The sequence below is a fragment of the Lycium ferocissimum genome, chromosome 7 (genome assembly GCF_029784015.1).
Source record: "Lycium ferocissimum isolate CSIRO_LF1 chromosome 7, AGI_CSIRO_Lferr_CH_V1, whole genome shotgun sequence".
NCBI classification, from domain to species: domain Eukaryota; kingdom Viridiplantae; phylum Streptophyta; class Magnoliopsida; order Solanales; family Solanaceae; genus Lycium; species Lycium ferocissimum.
The window spans coordinates 23,771,125-23,793,797 of NC_081348.1; the positions used below are offsets into that span (position 1 = coordinate 23,771,125).

Sequence of the window (22,673 nt, forward strand, 5' to 3'; positions counted from 1 at the left end):
ATGGTGCACATAATTGTGTATACCTCTAGTAACTCTGCATGGAGTGCTTTTCTCCGCCATTACACCAAAAAATCAAAGCAAAATGCAGTAGAAACCCTAACAATGGCGGAAACCCTAACAATGGCGTAAAATAAAAAAATTGGAAGAATATATTTAACAAAATAAACACAACTTTGTAAAAAACTTCTAAATAACTTACCGAGAAATGCGCAGCAAGAATTTAGGTAATGGAATCGGTGGAGGATCGTGTATAGATATAATGGAGAAAAAATCGGAAGAGATTGAGAGACAATGAGAGAGAAAATGGGTTGATCAGGGGAAAAATATGAATACAAGCCTTATGTTGCGGTTGGTTTTTAATTTTAACCGTGTTTAAATGTTTTAGTTATGTACGAAGAATTGATATACACCTTTTAGTCATGGAATGTAATTAATTTAAAGTATAGCTACTAGATATAAATAAAGCCTAATGTTATCTACACCATGTAGATTTCCCTTTATATTATACTCAACATGTTCATTTTTAATCAATTAATCGAAATATCCACTAAATACTACGTGATTATATATCCATGTATTATAATCTTAACTTATTCACCAACCAAACGACCTCTCTCTCTCTCTCTCTATATATATATTACGATGTGCCACACTAGTTTTAGATTTTGAATCCGTCTCTAAATTCTTACACAATATAAAGCCATCTGACCATGAATAAAATTTAAATATTTAAAATAATATTTGGGATTTAATTCAAATAACTGTTTGTTCATTAAGCCAACAGATTATTTCATCTTCAAATTGGAAACATATAATGTGAAATTTTGATAAAAACAGGTTTTAGGAATTTTTAAATATTTTACTCACATAACTTCAATTTCATATCCTAGCACAATTTTTAACTTTCACATATGTTTTTTCAACTTAACTTTAGATAATATTTTTTTTTTTCCAAACCTCAACCAAATCACGTCCAAAATACAACTTTTAACCTTCACATAGTACTCCAATTTTTTAAACTTAAATTCAAATACTATTTTTGTCAAACCTTAACCAAATCATATTCAAAAGCCGACAAATTTATTCCATATCCCTAATCCACAACCACCACCCCTCCAAAAGAAAGAGGACACAAAATCACTAGAAATGGAAATATTTTTAATAGTCCAATGTAAATCACTTTCCAAATTTGACACGTTTAAAATTGGTAGTAGTAATTATATAATTAAGAAAACGTGATTAACCTTTACCGTGTCTTTTCATACGGTAGGATATGTAGGCCCTTCCTTCCAATAGCAGCCCCTTTGTCAACGACCCAATATTAAAATCAGTCATAACCTTTATAACTGCATATTTTTTTCTCACTGAAATTTTTGAGTGCTAAATTCTTTTCACAGTTTCTTGGTTTAATTTTCTGTTGATGCAAATATGGATACTGAATCAGGTAAACCTTTTGTCTTCTTTTATTAGGTCAGAATGAATTCTTGGTGATCTAATTCATTGTTTTGTCTTGTTTTTTTGTTTATTTTCTTGGTGATGTTTCTTCACTTATTATAATTCTATATGTATGAAAGTATATGTAAAATATTCTGATGGAATTGGGTTTTGTGTAGTGATTGAGTTCTTGGGTGACGTGCCATTGTTGCAGAGGTTGCCTAGTTCTTCGCTCAGAAAAATTGCCCAACTAGTCAAGGTTAAACATTATGGTAATTTCAGTCTTTTTTTTTCATGAGGCCCCCCATAAATATAACTGCTAGTTTTTTTTTTTTTCATTTTATAATTCTATCCTATATAAGTATGAGCTTTAGAACTGAATATTATGTTTCTTGTATTCATCATTTGATTATGGTTAATGAGTACATAGTGATTTAATCAGACTTCCAGCTATAGCACTTCTCTTCTAGGTTGTTAATGTATGATAAAGTTTATTAATTTGTCTTATTATAGTTTTGGATTTTTCTTTATATCTATAACAAGACAATGAAGATTCATCTGATTAATCGATTTATAGTTATTTTATGGAGAGTGAGCATATTTTAGCCCGTATTGGCTTGGATATGGGTTGCTTTTCCTTGAGGTTCTACATTTACTTGAAAAGCTTAAGCTGTTTCTTTTCCATACAGATGGTAAGTCTGTATAGAAAAAAAAAAAAAATTTGTAGAGGTGAGGGTTATGGTTTTTGACTTATTTAAATGAACAAGATGCGGAAAAAGAAAAAAGGGATTAATAGAACTGGGGTATAAACGATCAATAATAGAAAAGGGTTATCTGGAAAAGAAAATTGAGGATAGAGGAGTGTCAGTGGTAAATTAGTTTTCTCGTGAAATAAATTAAGAGGGGATATGTTATTGCAGAATTTGCATCGATTCCAGTCAATTTTGCAATGCCCACTAACTGAATAATTGCAACCCCTTTCTTCGAACAAAAATTAGCATAATTGATGTGTTAAAGACTGAGTCATCCATTGTGAAAAGATCTTCCTCTGAGTGGAGATGTGGAGGTACTCTATGGTGATCCAGTGAAATGTATGTTTTTTGAACCCATTGAAATTACTTAAAAATCTATGAGAGCATAGATGAGATGCTGCTCATTGTTCTTGTATTATCAATTTGGAAGTTACTTTTGATGACTGTTTGTACTTGATGGTGCAGTAAGGTGCACCCTGTTGTTCTTGTAATATCAATACGTAAGTTACTTTTGGTAACTTTTCCTATTTCAATGGCTCAGTAAGGTGAGAGACTCAAATCCCAACCCCAAACCCCCAAACCCCCAAGAAGAAACGAAGAAAAATTGAAGGAAAAGGGGGTAATGACAAGATTTGGGTCATTTGCTTCTGGTCATGTGACGTATACCAGTTTGAGAATTTGTTTTTTCTGGTTGTCGTCTGGTCATATTGCTAGGCTCGAACAAGATATATCCTGACTATTTCAATTCAATAAGTCTAATAAAAGATATAAGATCATGACTGACCCCTTTGACAATGATGTTATTTTTCATAAGAAAACGACCATGATTGACTGGTCTCGTTTTTTAAATTTATTTTGTGTACCATTGCAGATCGTGGAGATTATGTTATCCGCGAAGGGGAAGCCGGGGATGGAATTTACTTCATATGGGACGGAGAGGTAATTCTGAGTGTTGTCTTTGCATTAGTTGTACTGAATGTATGTGAACATAAATCATGAGATTGAACTTTTCTATTGTTATGGTAATCTTATTTCCAGGCTGAAGTCTCTGGTTTCAGCCAAGCTGATGATGAAAATCGTCCTGAATTCCAGCTGAAACAGTTTGATTATTTTGGTCATGGTGAGATGCTCCTTGTCATCTTCGTATATTTTTTCCCTTTTGATTTTCTCTTGACCCCAACTTCCAAAATTAAGGAATTTTTTGAATTGACTATCTCGTCCTGTTATGGCCTCCACTCAGTTTTATAACTTTTTTGCTGTACAAATATTTTTTATGTCGCTTCAGAGTTTAGATTCAGTTATTACCTCTCTGTAGGTCACTTTTGGGCCTCTATTAGTAGCACAGTCATGTTCTAGTGCTTTTAGACTTTCAATCTATTGTTGGGTGGTTATAAGGTTCAAGATATTATGGCAGGTTTGGCAACATCTACACAGCCTGCTGAGGTGATCGCATTGTCTAAGGTACTGCCTCTTTCCAACCATGGAACAGTTCTCTTTTCTGTATTTATTTCATGATGTCCAGGATAATCTGCATCTAATTTTGTAGTTATGTTCTAACTTTCTCTAATGGCAGCTGACCTGCTTAGTGCTGCCTCATGAGCATAATTATCTGCTCCAGCCCAAATCAATTTGGAATGCAGACAAAGAAAGAGATACATGCCCACTTGTGGAGCACATATTGCACTTGGAGCCTATTGAGGTATGTTATTTATGCCTGTTGTAACCCAATCATTGACCGCTCATGACTCATCCCTTTTACTTCATATGTTGGCCTTTCTATTTATTAGACTTGGTCATCTATGCCAGTTTATGTATCAATACTTGGGCATATTGCCACCTAGGACATGCTATGGCCTTTAACACGATTTGGGAGTTCAATCTCCATTATATTCTGGCTTTGAACCCGTACTACTGGGTGTTAACACTCAAGCTTTCTCTTGCCTTTCCTCCTCTCCAATTAGAGATATATGTTGCACCTGATAGCTGACGGTGTTAACTAGTGGGTTTCGGTTTGCAAGGCAAATGGGTTTCCGTGCATGTTAGAGAGTAGAGACTTAATTGACTTGTATCCGGACGATACTGCTAATAAGTGGTGGTGACATTCTTAACTGCTTAGGGCTAACAAATGATCCTTTTTCCAACTACTAGGAAAAACTACTTTTGAGTTTCTTTTTATATCCATTATTTTTGCCAAGAAATAATTTTATTTAATAAAAACTGCAGCACCAAGGACGTAATGAGTGTATACAGAAAAACTCAAAGGACTTGACTCCTCTAGGTGGCCAAGGAGTCAATGAAGTCCAACACAAGAAATATGTTTGATTTCCCCTAAAAGCTTCGGTAATTTCTGCCTGACCTATTGTCGGCAGTATGCACAAGCGGAACTTCTTGGTGCATAGCTGGTGATAATATTTCATTTTTTACCAGTGCGCATTGAACTCTGAGTCACTTGACTTTCTTTTGTGAGATCATGGTGCCATTTATTTCAAATGCTTTCTTTAGCAAGCTCTGTTAGATCTTTTAAAGGTTCGATTTACTTAAGAAATAAGATACTTCTTCTTATGAGTGCTCGGATTTGTTCAAGATAATTTGGTAGATCAGGATAATTTCTATCCTATCACCATGCACTTGCAGATTGTTTGCCTTCTGAACATTTCTTTTCTGAAGGGTTGATGTTTCATTGTATTCCTGTACAGTGTCCCCTTATAAAAGAGGAATATTTGACAGTTCTAACATAAATGTTCTGTTGAAGGTGAACATTTTCCAAGGTATAACATTGCCAGAGGCCCCTAAATTTGGGAAAGTGTTTGGAGGTCAGTTTCTTGGGCAGGTAAAATTGAAATGTCTTCCTTCTCCACCACACGCTGGCACCCACTTTTATTGGAGTTTAACATTAGATGACTGGAGACCTCTTTGTGAATAATTATGCTTCATTTTCTATGCTGTAATATGCAGGCATTGGCTGCAGCGTCAAAAACTGTTGATTTTCTCAAAATAGTTCATAGTATGCATGCCTACTTCCTTCTTGTTGGGGATTTTGACAGTAAGTAGCTGTCCTTATTATTTGTTGCTTTAAGCACTTTTTTTAAAACCTTTCTAGTGTTTAATGATGCATAACTGCGACACTACATCTGAAACAAATTGCCAATTTAAGCTAGTGCTCATATCTTTGAATTCTTGGAATCCTATGGCAGAACGCACAGCAGTATGATCTGATGAAACTAGTCCATATGTCTGTTTAAGATAATTCTCACATGCAGTCTTTTCATTGTGGGGTGTGGATGCAACAGTAATATTAAGCTTTTCAATTTTCCATTGTTTAAAAGAACAATTGTATGACTTTTAAATTTAAGCATTCATCCTAAAATTCAGGATTTATCCTTTCTATTAAATTATAGAAATTTCGGCTAACCATTTATCTAGTATTGTTTTGGAGAATCAGATATTCTTCCCTATTTATGAGTGGAAGTGCGTGCAGTTTTCTTGTGTCTGTTTGTGTTCAGGTTCCAAGAGGTACAATGTGTGTGCAATTACGGGTTTGCATAATGCGGAACAGAATGGAGAGATTTGTCTACGTTAATAACCTTAACCTTTTTTTAATAAGTAAATATAAACATATTATGACTTTTAGTTTGTTAGTATTTTCAAAAACACCCTAAACATCTGGAACAGAGGTTGAATCAAGACTACTGAAGAAAAGAATTAACTTGCAATGGTAAAGCTCTTTAGTGCACTCAACAACTACGTAAAATTTCTTATCCAGTAAAATCTTTTAGCCGGTTTTGGTTTCCTTTTTCCACTTATAATATGTGCTAAGGTGGAGGTTAGAACCTAGAATGATTTCCTTGCACCCAACCCCAAAGAGAAAAGCCACAGAAAGAGGATGACAGGCCCAGTGTGAGCTTTGTGTTACTCTAGGCATGTTGCCAGGGTGCTGTATCGAACAAATGGGCTTTCAATTGAAGGGGTATCAGACAGGTAGTTGAGCCAGTGTACTGCCTTTGCCAGTCATTAATCCCCATAGCCAGCTGATCCTGGGATGATGGTAAGATATATAACAAGCTGGCTAGGGGTACCTTTTTGCAGGAATCTTTATTAACCTACACAACCACCCAATTCTTAACCTCTTCGATACACAATATGGGAGCCCAAACTTCTTCTGAATTGCAGAAAGTGTCTTTATGGGGTTGAGGCCTGATTATTCAACCAAAGCAAAAAGGTGGAGTTACTGGAGCTTTTAAAGTGTCAAACAGCCCTATTCCGATTCTTGAAGAGGATTTCTACCACATTCTTCACCCTCAGTTCTCTCCCCACCTTATTCTGCTAGGCACTTATAATTCTTATCAATTTACGGATATAGGTTAGTATTATGGAATACTATGTCATGGTTAGGAATTCCGGTAATTAGGGAAGTTTCCTTGATCTAAACTTTTCTTATTTCATATAGTCTAAATTTCCTTATTTCATGTAATCTAAATTGACCTTATTTCTAGTAGCCTAAACTCCATATAAGGAGCTCTAAAGAGCTAATAACTTCTTTTTTGTTTACTTTATTTAAAAAAAAAAAAAAAAAAAAACCAATGTCTTTATTTTCACATGGTATAAGACCTGTTACAATGTTGGTAAAGATTTTAGTAGCTTGGGCCTGCCTGAAGGGGGCGTTCTTCGGACAATTTTTTTCCGTTTCTGATAAGGTTTCTATTTTTGTCTCTTTCAGTGACTCTTATAGCAGCGTCACTCTTATCTCCAGTTATTGTTCTAGCAGCACTGCCTTCTTTCGGTGCAGATACCTTTTTCCCGACTACCATACATGTCATCTCTCATCAAGCTAAACATTTCCATAACTTCTTTTTCTCTTCCTTTTATTGAAGGTATCAGTGTTCAGGTGTCAAGCCCCTCCTCTCAACATAATTGTTCGCTCATTACCCTGAAAAAATCTGTCCTTTTTCTTCAAAATATCAGAGTTTAGGTATTCACTCCCTCCTTTGAACAGTGAGTTTCTGGTCAACTTTCTAGAAAATTCTTCTTCCCTACTTTTCCTTATGGAATTAAAGTCTATCCTCTAAACCTTGTATTACTGGTCATTGTTCCGACAAGTTTTTGGTTACTTTGTAGTTGTCAGTTAAAGTTACACTGATGATGTCCTGAAGATTTGCAACACTATACTTCTTTCCGGCAATTGAGAATATAATTTCTTACTTGTCATGTGGTGTTACTAGTGACTCTTTAGAGGAAATAATTCTAGTACCACTTCTCTTTTTGGTGATTGTTCACTATTTAGGCTACACTATCTCAACGATATTATAAATGACTGTTCCTGCAATAATAACTTTCTCTAACATACTTCTTCATAAAAATTAAACTTTCTCTGACATACTTGGCTTGACTTTCCAATTTTGATTTGCAAACTCAAGTTGCTACTACCTTAAGTTTGATGGGGCATGTTAAAAGTCAAGAGATATGATGTTGTTATGTGTTAGAAAAAGGTTGATATCGTAGAATATTGTATCATAGTTAATAATTTCACTAATCAGTAGGGTTTCTTTATATAAAGTATCTTTATTTGATGCAGTCTAGAATTTTCTTATTTCGTGTAGTCTAAATTTTGCCTTTTTGCTAGAAGCCTAAACTCCTATATAAGGGGCCCTCTTGCATACTGTCTACAACCAATTCAAGACAAGTTAACTTTTCTTCTATCCGCAACATCACTTTATATGTTTTTATACAAGTATATGTAGGTTGGTGTAGGTTCTCTCTTTTGGTATACGGATTGCATACGGCGGTTTTCCCCCCAATTGGTAATAAAAAAATTTGCCTTATAAAAAAAATGTACGTATGTATGTTTGTTCAATAAACTAAAATGAAAACAGACTTGGTAGCAGACTAGCAGTGCTGCTAACTTTTCATACATCCTTAATGGAGCCTAAGTCACTGTTTAATGTTACAGTTATAGCCAAAAGTTGTCACCCAGATTATGTCTGTAACAAAAATATCTCCGCTGAAGAATGAAAGACATCCAATCTGTAGGCATTAGGCATTTTTATCAGTAGCTCCAAGTTCTGCTTATTCATCAGATTGCCATGTGCTTTAAAGTGAAGGTAACAACCACCTTGCTGACTTTTCTAAGGATGCTGAAGGCCTTTTGATAAAGGCTCATTTCTTTTTCTGTGATTCTTCATGCTGTGCTCTGTTTGTGTTTTGGAGGAAAGTGGATGAATCGAACGAACCTCTTCTGTTGTTAACTTGCTGCATGTCCTGTCAGTTAAGGAAGTCTAGAGCCCTCAGAATAATTTGATTATTGAAGTAATATAAATTTACAGTAAAATCGGAAAAGTATTACTAGTATTTTTGTGGTTTGAACTTCTAGGAAAGGCACCAGTGTGTTCATATGTTAGGGTCTGCTAGTACTAGTGTGTCAACTTGGTGAGCTTTGCTGACTATCTGGATTCCTTACTTGCTTCTCTTTTCTGGCACTTTTGTTTGTTGCCAAGAGATAAGAATCATCCTCCTTCACCAAGCTGTCCTTAAAAATTAGATTCTATATGGTTTCATGTTGCCATTGCTCTCCTCAAGTTACTAAATAATTGACTAATATTTACTGGACTGAAGCGTATCCCTTCTTGGAGGTTGTAGGATTTAAAGCCTTCAACGATTTGTGAAATATGTTTTGTTTATTGACTTACTAAATGATTGCCGTTAGATTGAGGACAGGTTGCTAATATAGCTTAGTGTTCTCGTACTTTCTCATGTGTTCCAGACTGAGGAGTCAGTTCACTGGGGTAAAGACTATTTAATCCCAATCAGAAGTATCTGTATAAACCTCTTTTTCGTGTACCAATATAAATCTGGTTGTCTAAAAACTTGTATCTTACCCGATCCCACACTTATGATTGTAGTTCCAATCATATATCAAGTTTACCGTGTACGTGATGGAAAGAGCTTTGCTACACGGAGGGTGGACGCGATTCAGAAAGGGAATGTCGTTTTCACGTTGATAGCTTCATTTCAGGTGATTATCAACCTTTTATCAAGTTGGTCACATCTTATGATACCCTTTTTTATGGTTCACTTTTGTAATTCAGCATAAACATGTTTCCTAAATTAATATGATGGTATATAGCAAGTTGATTAGATTCATGCGATGGCATGAACTTGCATGCTATGTAATGAGGTTTTGTGGTAGAAATACAAACTCTGAAGAAAATGCATTCAGTAGGAAGTATCAGCATAGAAAGTGTAGTTGTGGATGAATCCGACATAACATGGATTTCTATTACATTGTTGTTCATATTCTTCATCTGTGGATACCATGTTGCCAGCACATGTTGATATTAATTTTTAACCTTACAATCTCACATAATAACGAAGAAAGTTGAAAGTTAGCAAGCTTCACTAGGGAAGACTGTTGGATTGGCTCATCAACTTTCAGTCAATTATGAAATGCTTTGTTCTGCTCGTTTTGAAGTTGTACATGGAATACCCTATTCTGATCTTTTCTTGATTCAACTGCTTCCACCACAAAACCCCTAGACTTACAATGATGAATGGGACTTGATGGATCACTTGTTTTTGCCTGGAATATTGCCGTAACTTTCTGGTCAGATGCAACTTTATGTGATGGACTTTTATGTTTTCAGTACAGCATTATTTTATTTACTGGTTGTTATGTTTGTAATATTTTGTTTGAAACTACATTTATTACTGGTATATAACGTTTCAGAAAGATGAAGACGGATTTGATCACCAGGAAGCCATAATGCCTAATGTGCCTGATCCAGAAACGGTAACCTACATACAATTCCATTAGCTCTGCTATCTCTGCAACTTTTCTCCAAGCCTCTTCTTCTTACACTTATGCTAAAACCCAATTACAGCTTTTATCAATGGAAGATTTGAGAGAAACGCGCAAGACTGATCCTCGGCTTCCCAGGTCGGACTTTGCCCTATTAAGTGCTGTTATGTCATTACACTATAATGTTTTAAAAATTGATTATAATTTGGTGCATGTATACTATATGGTAATGTCTTGTAAATAGTGTGGTGGATAGGCTTTAAAGTATTTGCCTTGAGGAAACCATTTAAAAAATAAGGTGGAAGAGGCAGTCATTTACAAAATCGTATGGTGTACATTACTGAACTTGTGCCTTTGTGTAACTTCTCCAGCTTGAACTGTCTTATATCTCTTGAATACCTTGGCTTCAAAGTGGAAATAGTAGTACAAGTTTTTGCTTTGACATGAGTCTCATTAAACAATTCTCACGGCAAGCCTGATTAACCACGTCTTCACCTGTAAGACTGCCTTTTAGGAGATTGTGAGTCTGGGGGTTGCATAGGATCTTTCGCAATCTGGAAGAGCTACAGTTTATTAGAACTTGTGAGTCTGAAATTAAATGAAGATTGAGTACCAAGTAATGAATGACTTGATGGAACAGAGCTGCTGCAATTTAGATAGAAGAGAAAACTTCAGGCAGAAAGACCTGGAGCAGAGCTTTTTTATTCTGTTTGTCGTTACTTATTTTTTGTATCCTTGGTTAGTGAGGCTAACAGTGAGTTTTGACAGGACATACCGAAATAAGGTTGCTACTGCAAATTTTGTACCCTGGCCAATAGAAATTAGGTTTTGTGAACCTAATAATGCCACTAATCACACCAAGTCTCCTCCAAGGTTAGTCATGCTTTCTGCTAGTAATTTCCCTTCTGAGGGAGCCACTGTAATTAACTAAATTGACAGTTCATGTTAAGCTTGTATACAGTAGTATCCTAATCATGTTTGCATCATCTCTTTTCTATGTAACACAGCTTGAGATATTGGTTCAGAGCAAAAGGAAAACTTTCAGATGACCAGGCTTTACATAGGTAAACTATCAATTCTTTCATCTAATTAGCTGAGCTCGTAACTTAACGGAGCAAAGCAGGCTGTTTAGTAGCCTCATCTTGTCTCAGCAACAGACTCTCATGAGTAGATTTGTTATTGAGCTAGAGAAAGAGTTCTAAAGGACACTTGGGGACTGGGGGTACACAAATGAAACGAGTTTGTTATATGCACTTCTTTGGGTATACTCCCACTTGGGATCGTATATAGCTAATATCAGTACTTCAAATTTGTATATTTTTTTTCAAAATAATGTTTCTTCCTTGTAGGTGCATATTTACCATCAAAAGGGAACATAAAAAGAAATAAAAATCAGGAAAATGTAATTTCTTAGCATAAGAAATTTTTACCTTTACGCAGAATGAGGCCATATTGCAGTCTGCATCTTTTAATGCAATATTTATGGTGGTTGCAGATGTGTTGCGGCATATACATCAGATCTAATCTTTCTCACTGTCAGTCTGAATCCTCATCGAAAGAAGGATTTCAAGACAACTTCTGTTAGTCTGGATCATTCGTGAGTTCCAACAACTTTTAGACCATCTTGTTTGGGGATGTTAATATTTTCCTGAGCAGTTTATATGGATGCACTGATACATGCTGTTCTAGGATAGCTTAATGAAGTTCTTCTGGAAATGGTTCCCAACTTTTACTTGATCTTAAAAAAAAAAAAAAAAAAAAAAAACAAAAACAAAAAAAAAAAAAAAAAAGGTTCTTAACTTTTAAACATCAGGCTTTCATAATTCATTTTGGCCCCTCAAATGACAAAGCCCCTCCCTCCCCCAACCGGCATGTCTAACTAGTAACTACATAGGGAGATAACTGTGGTACATCTTATCTCTCACTTCTTTTCTGTCCTTTTTTTCCCTTTCTCCTTCTTTGGGCATGCTTAAGAAGCTGATTCTTATTTCTTTTGTGAGAAATATATAGTCATTAGTTAAAAGGGTGATAACCAGTCACATTTAATCAGAAAATATATTAAAACAGGTGAGAAAAAATAAATTACCAGGTTCAAAAAACAAATAAATCAAACAGGCCCGGAAAAGCACCATGCGTCCCTATTACATCTCCCTATGCACAAACACACAAGTGGTGAGGATTAAGAGAGAACAAAAAATCATTTGAGTTTATGCAACAACAATAAGTACGCCTCTGTCCCAAGTTAGTTGTGGTTGCCTATGTGAATCCTAACGAAATATGTTGCACTATCTAGACCTGTTCCAAAATTTAAACATTTAGGTACAAATATCAATGGGAGTATAAAGAAATAAAAAAGTTGAGCCTTGAGTAAACAAAACTAAATGGTCAAAGAAATTAAACAGAAAATAAATTGCCTATAACCATCTTTTAAGTGTGCTGTGAGAAGGTGCATGTCAAGAAAGAGGTGGAGGAAATGAAACCACGACATTGGCTTCTTCACGTTTTACCAGAGCTTAATTGATCTAGAGATCTTTGAAGTTGGTGGTCTGTGATACTTATCTGTCCCCTCTTCGACCCCCAACTCCAACTGAACCAAGGTGATGTTTGGTTGAATTAAAGTTGCAATCGGCATGATTGTTGAATTGTGTGAACTACTTCATCAAAAATTTAAACTGTTAGAGAGGAGCACATCGGTTGCATAATAAAAAATAGCAGCACCAGGTGCCAGAGATATAAATGGCGCTTGAATTATGTGGGAGAGAGGATTGTCGCCTAAACTGTCGTCAAGGGAGGAGGGGCTCCAATTGCGGGAGAGAGGAGCAGCACCAGCACAAAAAGTAGGAAGAAAACAAGAAATTATTGGCCTGGGGGGTCCACACATGTTTGGCGGTATGGCCTCCGGTAGCGAAAGCTATTGAGTCTCTACCAAGACCTTATATCTAAGTTTTAGGGTATTGATAATATGGTAGGTATTCAATCCCTATGTTGTGTTATTGACACGAAAGATTTGCAAATCAGAACTTGTCAGATTCTGATAGGTCTTTGATGAAATTCCCCCATAACCTGATGGTAAAAAAATTCCCCCATAACCTGCTGGTCAAACACCAATAGATGAAGAGAGGGGCATGAAGTAACACATGGAATTTAAAGTTCATAATAGAGTTCAGGGTTGATATCTTGAATCGAGAGTGTCCTTTATCACTAGTTAAAGGCAGAGATTTGACATGCAACTGTACTTACATATTCACTTTTGTTTCCCCAGGATGTGGTTCCACAGACCTTTGAGAGCTGATGATTGGATATTGTTTGTGGTAAGAAGGAAAGTTAAAGTATTTGTGATGTTTTTTTAAGAATGGTCATCCCTTTACTAGTGGTTTCCATTACTAGCAGGCTTAGTTCTAACTGTTTATCATTTATAGATCCACAGTCCGGCTGCTTATAATGCACGTGGCTTTGTGTCAGGCCAAATGTTTAATAGGAAGGGAGAGGTAAAGTGCTATAAGTATTAATGTGTGAGCTGCCAAAGTGTTTTATGTTTGTTATATTTTTCTTGCTCTATTAATGTGCTTATTTTTAATGCTTGTTAATCTCCAGCTTGTAGTGTCATTGACTCAAGAGGGTTTATTGAGGCCAGGGAGAAAACCACCTGCATTTCGTCCAAAGCTCTAATTCATGCCTGGGAAAAGAGGACTAGTTACTATAGGTTGATTAACAGTAAAACTGCAGACTGCTCAAATAAGTCCTATAGAGGCCGCAAAGGAGAATAAAGATTTCTGCTTAACTTGTGAACTCGCCCAGATATGATTGTATCTATATTTTATAGGTTTTTACAAGTATCATCTTCTGTGTTCACTATTAGAATAAAGATGTTGCCAACAATGCCTCGGTTAAATTTCTTTACTTTCACTCGTTTATGGACACTCGCTCTTTGTTTCAGAAAAGTTCTTCGCTGTAGTTTCAAGCATGATATTTTCACTAGATCGAGTTTCTGGGCCATTTAGAATTGAGCTACCATTTGATCCCTGATCTGTTTGCTTTGTTCGCTTATAACTAACTACTCAAAGGCAAATTAGTTTTTGTAGTGTCAAACAAGAATCTTAATTTATTGTCAGCTTATATTAGATGTATTTGTTTACCATGTCAAAGCCATAAAACAAGCTCATCGTAGTGGGATCTGATTAGCTTGGGATTGAGGTGAAGTTGATTGAATATTTGAATTAGCCTGAAAACGGCTGGATTGTTCGTTTTTATTTGCCTTTGTGGTTAACAGAATTGTTGGAAAGGCGTTTGGACAAAATCCTGTTGAAGTTGGAAAAGTAGTAAAGTCGAAATTGTTTTTGGTCATCAAGTTTACTTGGAATTTCTTTTGTCGAAGTTTTATGGGTGGGAGTTGAATACTTAAAAAAAAATTGAAGTACATTTCCAAACTGGTATAGGGCTGTCTCCTCGATTTTGTCGATGAGTAATAATGCTAGTAATTTGAACGTGGTATATAGAACTGAATTTCTTTATGAATTCCTAATTTATCAATTCCCATAAATTAACGAAATTCAAAATTTGTTTAAAGAAAGTAATCCAAAAAGATAAGCTGATTCATTCTAATTCAGAATTAATCCTTTACAAAAATATGAAAAAAGAAAAGAAGGGAAAGAGTGTACATTGATCTACAGTTTTTAAGCCTTATGCATCAAAAGGAGCATGTACGGTTTCTAAAAATCATTTTAAGTTAAACATATGTGGAGTGATTCCTGATATAATAGTAAAAGCAAGATGTGTAAGTGGATTGACCCACTAAGTTGCCTTGAAATGGTACTCCTAATTCATAATCCGTGGGTTGCAATTGTAGTGCTCTTCACTATTTCTTGATTTAAAAAAAAATTATATGGATTCAATCTTAAGATCTTTTAGTATTGAACCCATTATTTTTTAAAACATTTTATAAGACAAATTTTTCGGCCTTTCATATAAATTCAAACTATATATTATTTTTAATTTTAAAGACAAAATAAAGTTTTTGACATATAAATTTATCTTCATGTCGATAGTTAGGGTTCAATTGAAAACCCTATTTTTAACTAAATAAACCTTTTCCAAAGTAGATAAAACACTAAAGTTTCCAAACAAAACCGACTAAGTTGCCTTGAAATAGTGCGCCTAATTCATAATATTGGTTCGAGGTCTTAATTGTAGTGCTCAAAGTATGAATAAAAAAACTAAATTTTTTCACCAAAACTTACTTCGGGTACCTTTTCAACCCCTAAAATGACGATGAACGCTACGAATCCTTGATGTATTGAGCCTACATATTGTAAAAAAAAAAGTTCTATATAAAATATTGACAAAGTCTTGACACATTAATCATTGGTCAAGATTGGAAAATAACCTATCTTTAAAGTTAGCCAATTTTTGTTTTTATTCATACTTTGACCAATGATTAGTGGTGTGTGACCAAACGCCAATATTTTATTTTTTTTTTTTTGGCCTTAAGGCAAACCTCTGCCTTATAAGACAAATTTTTGAAAAAAATTTAGTTTTTTTTTTCATACTTTGAAATTGCCTTAAACGTCAATATTTTATATAGAACCCGATATTTTTTTTTTTCGAGGATTTCGGATAGTCATTTAGGGGTTGAAAGTTTTGTTTGGAAAAGGGTGTTTTATGAAAATGTATTTTTGGAAAAGGTTATTTTTTAGGGGCAAATATTTCAAAAGACAAAAAATTAAAACGGTAAATACTAACCTTTTTGAAGAAAATCCTTTTCAAATAAATGAATTCATTTTGTACGCACAAATTCTCGGATACTCACCAAACCAAATCCAAAAGGGCAAAAGGGTCTCAAGGTAATACGCCAATAAAGGTCACCCTAAAATTGGTTCAGCCCAATTGCCCAATCAACACACAAACTCCTACAATTTTATAGTTTCAACCCCAGAAGAATTACAAATTACGCACCTTCCTCCTCAAGAAATTGTAATTTGTTCCTTTCAACTTCTCATACTTTCATCATTCCTATTTCATCTCAGATCCTCAAATGCAGTCCTGCAAATCCTATCCCAGTAATCCAAAGGTCAGTTTTCCTGGAAATTTGAATTACTTAGAGGTGGATTTTGTGCATAGACTTGGAAGAAGAAAATGTAAATAAAATTTCATCTGATCTGTTGGGTTTTTATCCAATTACTTACAAAAGGGTGGTAGAATTTGCATACTTGTTTGTTTAATGGGGTTTATAGTTCTCGATCTCTGAATTTGAGGGATCTAAATTAATGTTGATTGTAGTTATACTGAGCATTGTGATTTAAAGTCAAGTTATTCTTGTTTTCTTTAGTTTTTTGTTTGATTGTTTTATGAATGTAAGCTTAATTGGTACTAGAAATTTTACATTATCTTAATTTCCTGTACCTTAGTGTAAAGATAAGTGTGAGATTTAGACAACTTGTAGTCTTTGAAGCTCCTAATTTATTGAGTATTGGAATGAAATCAGCTCGAAAAGTGTTGAATCAATATTAAGGATTCATATAGACAATCTGTCTAGTTTGGGATTGGAGATTAATTGATAGATTGATATAATCTGATAGTTTCAATGAACTTTACTCTTCTTTTTCGGGGAAAAAAAGGGATGCAGTGTGCTGTAGTATCTATAGTTAATTTTTCTGAGTTCTTGATCACCAGAAGAAAAAGAATTTTATTTCCTTAGTCTTAGCATACTGCCTAATATACTTTGGTTTTCCAATAAGATGATTGGTTTCAGCTTGTGTATAAAATAGAGCAACTTTACTGATATTGATTAGCTTGTGGATCTCTGATCTATAGGGCACAAGAACAAACATGGAACCAGTGTATTCAGAATCGGAGAATTTTGTTGAAACAGAAAATACTTTGGATAATGACCAGTCTAAGGAGGCTGAGGACAGTGGGCCGGGGAAAAATAGTGAGTTGTTAATTCCTGGGCTTCCTGATGACATTGCACTTTTCTGCTTGGCAAGGGTTCCTCGAAGGTATCATGTGCTTTTGAAGTGTGTGTCAAGAAAATGGAGAGACTTGGTTTGTGGTGAAGAGTGGTACTCCTACAGAAAGAAACATCATCTCCAGGAGAGTTGGATTTATGCCTTAGGTAGAGACAAGTCTGAACAGCTGTGTTGTTATGTTTTGGACCCAACTCGATTAAAAAGGGGATGGAAGCCGATTATAGGACTTCCACATCGCTGCATAAGGAGAAAAGGTGTAGGCTTTGAAGTGTTGGGGAAGAAATTATTCCTATTCGGTGGATGTGGCTGGATTGAAGATGCTACTAATGAAGTCTATTGCTATGATGCTGCCATGAATAAGTGGAATCAAGCTGCTTCCTTGGTGGTTCCGAGGTATTTTCCCAACTTATTTTCTTGGGACCATTTTGATTTGAGTCAACCTATTAATATTCACTTGCCAATTTAATTTCTTACAACTTCCGATTTCTAAATGCATGTATGATCTTTTTCCTGAGAACATTGTCTATCTGCCGCATTTTGTATTTCCTTCTACGATCATTAATCTTTACAGAAATCAGATCTGTTATGGAACTTGTAGGTTAGGCCTCAGAAGACTTTTAGAGCAGGCATGAGTTGATTGCTTAGTACCATGAGAAACTCTTTGGCTTCTTTGTTTATTGGGGTTTTGTTCACTGTGATTATTGTGTTTCCTCCCAGGCATGTCTTTCCTTTACTACCAAGCAGCATACCCTTATCCTACTGATGAAAATAAGAATAGATCTTACCATTTTAACATTTTTCATGTTATTATAGTCATTCAAGTTAGCCTTCTTGAACTGCATCTTTTGATTGGGCAATACACCAGAGCTTATCTGAATCTGTTTTTTTCAGGTGCTACTGTGTATCTGAAGTCTTAGATGAAAAAATCTATGCAATTGGAGGCATAGGGCCCAATTCCAGTAATTTACCTACCTGGGAGACTTGGAAAGCGGAAACAAGAAGTTGGACTTTGCATGATCAGCCTAACATTTTCCCTGATATTGAGGATTCTATAGTCTTGGATGGGAAGATTTACATTCGCGGGGGTTCTTCGCGTCTATCTTCTTTAGTGTCTGCATTTGTCTATGAACCATCCAGCAAAACATGGCAGCCAGCAGCTTCTGAGTTAGTGTCAGGTTGGCATGGTCCAGCAGTAGTTGTAGATGGAACGCTTTACGTGTTAGATCAGTCTTCAGGTACCAGGTTGATGATGTGGCAAAAGAATAATAAGGAATGGGTGGCAGTGGGGAGATTATCACCCCTATTGACAAAGCCGCCCTGTCGGCTTGTGGCCGTTGGGAATAATATCTTCATTATTGGAAAGGGCCTTAGCACCGTCGTTTTTAATGTTGAAAACTCAAGGAACATGGATGGTGTGTTAGTGAGCACTTCCATACCAAAGTCGATATCTGATGATGATGTAATAAGTTGTAAAGCAATCACAATCTAAGTTCAGGAATATTGAGTGTAACACCTTGCTGTGACTTGTTAATGTTCTTCACTACCATCAGTTCTGCTTCGCGTGTGATTCAAATTTATCAAAGGTCTCATAATCAGCTGGCCCCGTGGGCGGGGCTCTCTCTGTAGTTATACGAGCAAAATCTGTTATTTCTGTACTTAATGGATTTCATACTTTGTACACATGCTGTTGGATTACATTGTGAGCATTCAGATTTGGTGGGGAATTATCTTCATTTGTATCATACTTGCTTCTCCAAAATGCTTCCTTTAGCGATTGACTGAAACAATATAGCGGATTGACATGCTAATTTTGTAGCTTTTGGCAGAGCTATAGATTGTTAACTTCATGAATTTCATATCAACCTCTTTTATTACGACGTTACTTCATGGAGCTCACATAGGCAGATCTACCTTCTTGAATATCGTGAACCCATGAAATTCAACTGTCCTTGTAACGTTCTTAGTTACTATCATTGGCATCAATATACTCCCTCCGTTCACTTTTATTTGTTCACTTTGGACTTTTCACGCTGTTTAAGAAATAACAAATGAAGTCAAGATAATTACCAATGGACCCATATTAATTGGTCCATATTTTTATTGGATTTCAAAAATAATTTGAAGTGAGTAATTAATACTATGGGTAAAATAGTAAAAAATAAATTGTCTTATCTTGATATGCTAAAAGTGATAAGTAAAAGTGAAAATCTATTTTTAAAATACTGGACAAGTAAAAGTGAACGGAGGGAGTATTTGCCCATTTGCAAATTCATCAGCCAACTACCATCGACTGGCAATAAAGCTGGAAAAAGCTTCTCTTTTAGGAGGATATAAAAACACAGGGTCTAGATAGCATGGCAAAAGCCATAATCTTAACATTGATACAAATAAAAAATTATGATTTTGTTGATTTTGGTCAGCCATAGCTTCTCTTTCCGTCATGATTTTGGTATGACAGAAGTCATCTTCCTTGGAACATGTTTTTCTAATGTTGGTTAGTGAGTGGAAAATATATTTTTTAGGAATACATATATTAAAGATTAACGATAAGATTAGCAAATTGAGAGTGCTTTGATTAAGAAAAATAGTACTATTAAAGATTAACAATAATGTCCAAGTGTTAGTTGGAGTAAGTAATATGAAACTAAAAGTCAAGATAAGAAAGAAAAATAACTCTGCCCATTTTCTCCATTTTGGTGGAAGATGTTTTCCTTGGAAATGACTTCCTACATATATACCAAACACCAGAAAACGACTTCTGTCATCTAAAATTCTAAATACACCCTTAGTTACAATAGAATGTGTCCCTTAAGTGTGGCTGCTACTCTTGGTTAGAACTCCATTTCTTGAGAATAATTCTCATGAATTTTGCAGTGGACTGCTCTGTTTAGCATAACCTAAGCTACATCTACAAGACCATACCAAACAGATTTATCAGAGGCCCCTCAACTAGTCCTTTTCCTTTTAAAGGCAGGGTGGATGACTCCGTTGCACGATTGTAGTTTATCAATCCTTCTCATACATTCCTTCATCCTATTCAACGCAACAGGTATGGCAGAAGCATTCTCCGAAATCTTCTGTTTAAGGAGCTGTACTTTCTCAGCTTCATTCTGATCCTCTCCAGCTAAAAGGGCAATACTACCGGATTGAATTGGTCCTCCAACATCTGCAAGGAGACAGAGATAACCATTACAAACAAAATAGAGAGTTCCTGAATACAGTAATCTAATGAACTAGTAACACAAGGTAAGACTATCTTTGGACTGCCACATAAAAACTTTGTACAGCGCCATTTGATGCTCTTCCTAATGTTAAATATTAAACCTTAATTAGGAAATTTGATTAGAGTGCATTTAGCAATCATTGCACTGTGTAAAAATTCTAGCCTTCTAACTCAAAACATATGCTGGGGATGGGCATACCAAATTGCAAATGATACTATAATAACTCTTCTTGCGTTCAATCCTTTTCTGTGAATTTATTTGGGACAGTAGCTGGAACCAGACTGTATTAATTCTCTTTCCTTAATCTACTACCGCACTAACTGCTGTTTCAGACATTTTTCTTTAGCCTAAAAAGTTAACTCTCACATATCTCAGGCTCTTCTGGTGCTTTGAAGAATCATACAATTATCAACATGGGAGAACTTGCTATGTGAAAGTATTGAACAACTTAGGAGAGAGTATCGGGCAACCATTCATTATTCCTACAGCCCCCGCGGCTTTGGTTCACCATATGTGGGTTAAGGCCATATCACGAGTTCGAATCCTGCAGCGGCAAAAGCCTGATATTTGCGTGGAAAATGGTAGAGGGACTGAGTCATTCACGATTGAGTTTTGAACCGTGCAAGTAACTCGCCCTCAGAAATTCCTTTGTTATCCAAAAACAAGGATAACCACAGTACCAAACACAGATGGATAGTTCCAAAACAATTAAGATTCCGCTTCAACGATATTTCCCTCCAATCCAGTGTGGCACATTCATACAAAGATTTACTAGATTCTTAAAGATCAAAATTTTGTCTAATCCCCTTCCCAGTTCCAATTTACTTATAATGGGAACATGCCAACTGAAGAGTTTAACTATAATACAGCTTTTTATTTAAACAGAAGTATGAGGAGACAATTATTTAAACAAAAAGAGACACCTGATCCTCTTTCAAAGTCATTCACGACGCCATTCTCCCCAATGAGCTTTTGAAATATTTGCACGATAGAGTTCAGCTTTAACCACAGATATTGAACCTAAAGAAAACGTGTGCATGACTAAAACTTAATCTCAATTAATTTGTTTCGCCTGTATATAAATTTTTGTTCCATTATGCCTTGTTTCTTAGCTAGGTCTGCCTGGATTTCAAGAGATTGTAGGTCTATGGAGACATATGATTTTGGGTCTACCTCTTTGAATACCTTCACACGCCATTATATTTCACCAAATTTATATCCAAATCAAACACCACAAAATGACTTGAAATGAGAAAATGTTTTTAGGTTTTGTCAAAATATTTACATAACACAAAACTTTAACTTGATCAAATAAGTATGCCATAATCCCAAACTAGTTAGGGTTACGCTCTTTTCAGCTTTAAAAATCAACCAAATTGTGCCTTTTTTTCCCTACATTAACATCGTTCCAGAAACAGAAGAATGAGCTTAGAAATTACAGCAATTAAATAAAACTAACAATTTAACAACTAGCAAATATATAAAATCAAAACATTACGCATCTTAGAAACGCACCGGAGCTGGGATTACTGGGGGGTCCATAGTCAAAATGGGTCGTCAAAAGGGGTCTTTGATGGGTAAAAATAGAAGAGACAGTAGTTTTGAGCTGAACCGGTATTGTTTCACGATATTCCGTTATTCTCTCAGCCATTTGCTTTACTTGTTCCTCCATTTCTTCTTCCAGCTCCAATACGCCGTCGTTTTGCTCTTGAATTTGACTCAACATTTCGGTAAAGGACTGGGAGGAGCGGGGATTAGGAAAGTTCGAAGATTCGAAATGAATTTCGGGTAAATTTCATATGTGGTTCATATAACTAGTATCACCTTTTTTCTATAAATGTTACTCCGCATCAAAAAGAGCATTGCCTTGCTCATTTACACATCTCTTATCAAAGTATTAATTTTTAGATAAAGTAAGTAATTTGATTAAATTATTTTTAATTAAATAAATATTAAGATTTTATCGCATCGCATTTAATAGATAAATTTAAAAAATTAAGGTTAATTTTTTTATTTATTTGATAAGTGGACACTCATTTTGATCCGGAGTGAGTATTACGTAACAACAAAGTATCGTTTTTAACAACTTTAAAGTTATTAAATTTTGAGTATACTAACACAAAAATTACAACAGCGAAAAATTCTAACATTACACCAGCGAAAAATTCTAACTTTCCTATGAATCTCTTTTTTACTCTTTTCTTTTTTAATTAAATCTAATAAATAAAAAGCTCAATTAAAAAACACCATCCGATCCACTCAAAACTCATGTGAAGACAATTTGTGCTAGTATAATTAGAGAAAGCTTATGGAACCTAAATCCTAATTTTGGCTGAGTGGGTAATCGGGGTAGATAGACACACTTTAGGCGGTTATGTGACCATCAGAAAGTTAGAATTTTTCAGTGATGTAGTTTTTGTGCTAACGTACTCAAACTTTAGTGATTTCTGCATTAGAAAAAATAGTTAAGTGACTTTTGTAAAACTACTTTTTAATTATTACGCCC

At 35.3% G+C, this 22,673-nt stretch overlaps 3 protein-coding genes across 3 annotated transcripts; 2 read left to right on the plus strand and 1 right to left on the minus strand.

The window, feature by feature from the left end:
- The first annotated feature begins 1,145 nt into the window (after positions 1 to 1,145).
- On the plus strand, positions 1,146 to 13,801 carry LOC132063918 (acyl-CoA hydrolase 2-like). The gene is made up of 17 exons (XM_059456683.1): positions 1,146 to 1,444; positions 1,614 to 1,706; positions 3,058 to 3,125; positions 3,225 to 3,306; positions 3,601 to 3,647; positions 3,760 to 3,885; positions 4,939 to 5,016; positions 5,142 to 5,229; positions 9,083 to 9,195; positions 9,907 to 9,969; positions 10,061 to 10,116; positions 10,747 to 10,851; positions 10,986 to 11,042; positions 11,474 to 11,575; positions 13,241 to 13,289; positions 13,398 to 13,466; positions 13,573 to 13,801. Exons 1-17 carry the CDS (start codon positions 1,429 to 1,431, stop codon positions 13,645 to 13,647), a joined length of 1,287 nt encoding a protein of 428 aa, XP_059312666.1. The 5' UTR covers positions 1,146 to 1,428; the 3' UTR covers positions 13,648 to 13,801.
- A 1,976-nt stretch (positions 13,802 to 15,777) lies between these two features.
- Positions 15,778 to 18,685, plus strand: LOC132063919 (F-box/kelch-repeat protein SKIP4). The gene is made up of 3 exons (XM_059456684.1): positions 15,778 to 16,045; positions 16,789 to 17,336; positions 17,835 to 18,685. The coding sequence occupies exons 1-3, from the start codon at positions 16,010 to 16,012 to the stop codon at positions 18,430 to 18,432; spliced, it is 1,182 nt and encodes a 393-aa protein (XP_059312667.1). The 5' UTR covers positions 15,778 to 16,009; the 3' UTR covers positions 18,433 to 18,685.
- A 915-nt stretch (positions 18,686 to 19,600) lies between these two features.
- On the minus strand, positions 19,601 to 21,953 carry LOC132063920 (uncharacterized). The gene is made up of 2 exons (XM_059456685.1): positions 21,683 to 21,953; positions 19,601 to 20,109 (listed from the first exon to the last, which is right to left on the minus strand). The coding sequence occupies exons 1-2, from the start codon at positions 21,891 to 21,893 to the stop codon at positions 19,889 to 19,891; spliced, it is 432 nt and encodes a 143-aa protein (XP_059312668.1). The 5' UTR covers positions 21,894 to 21,953; the 3' UTR covers positions 19,601 to 19,888.
- Positions 21,954 to 22,673: the final 720 nt, after the last annotated feature.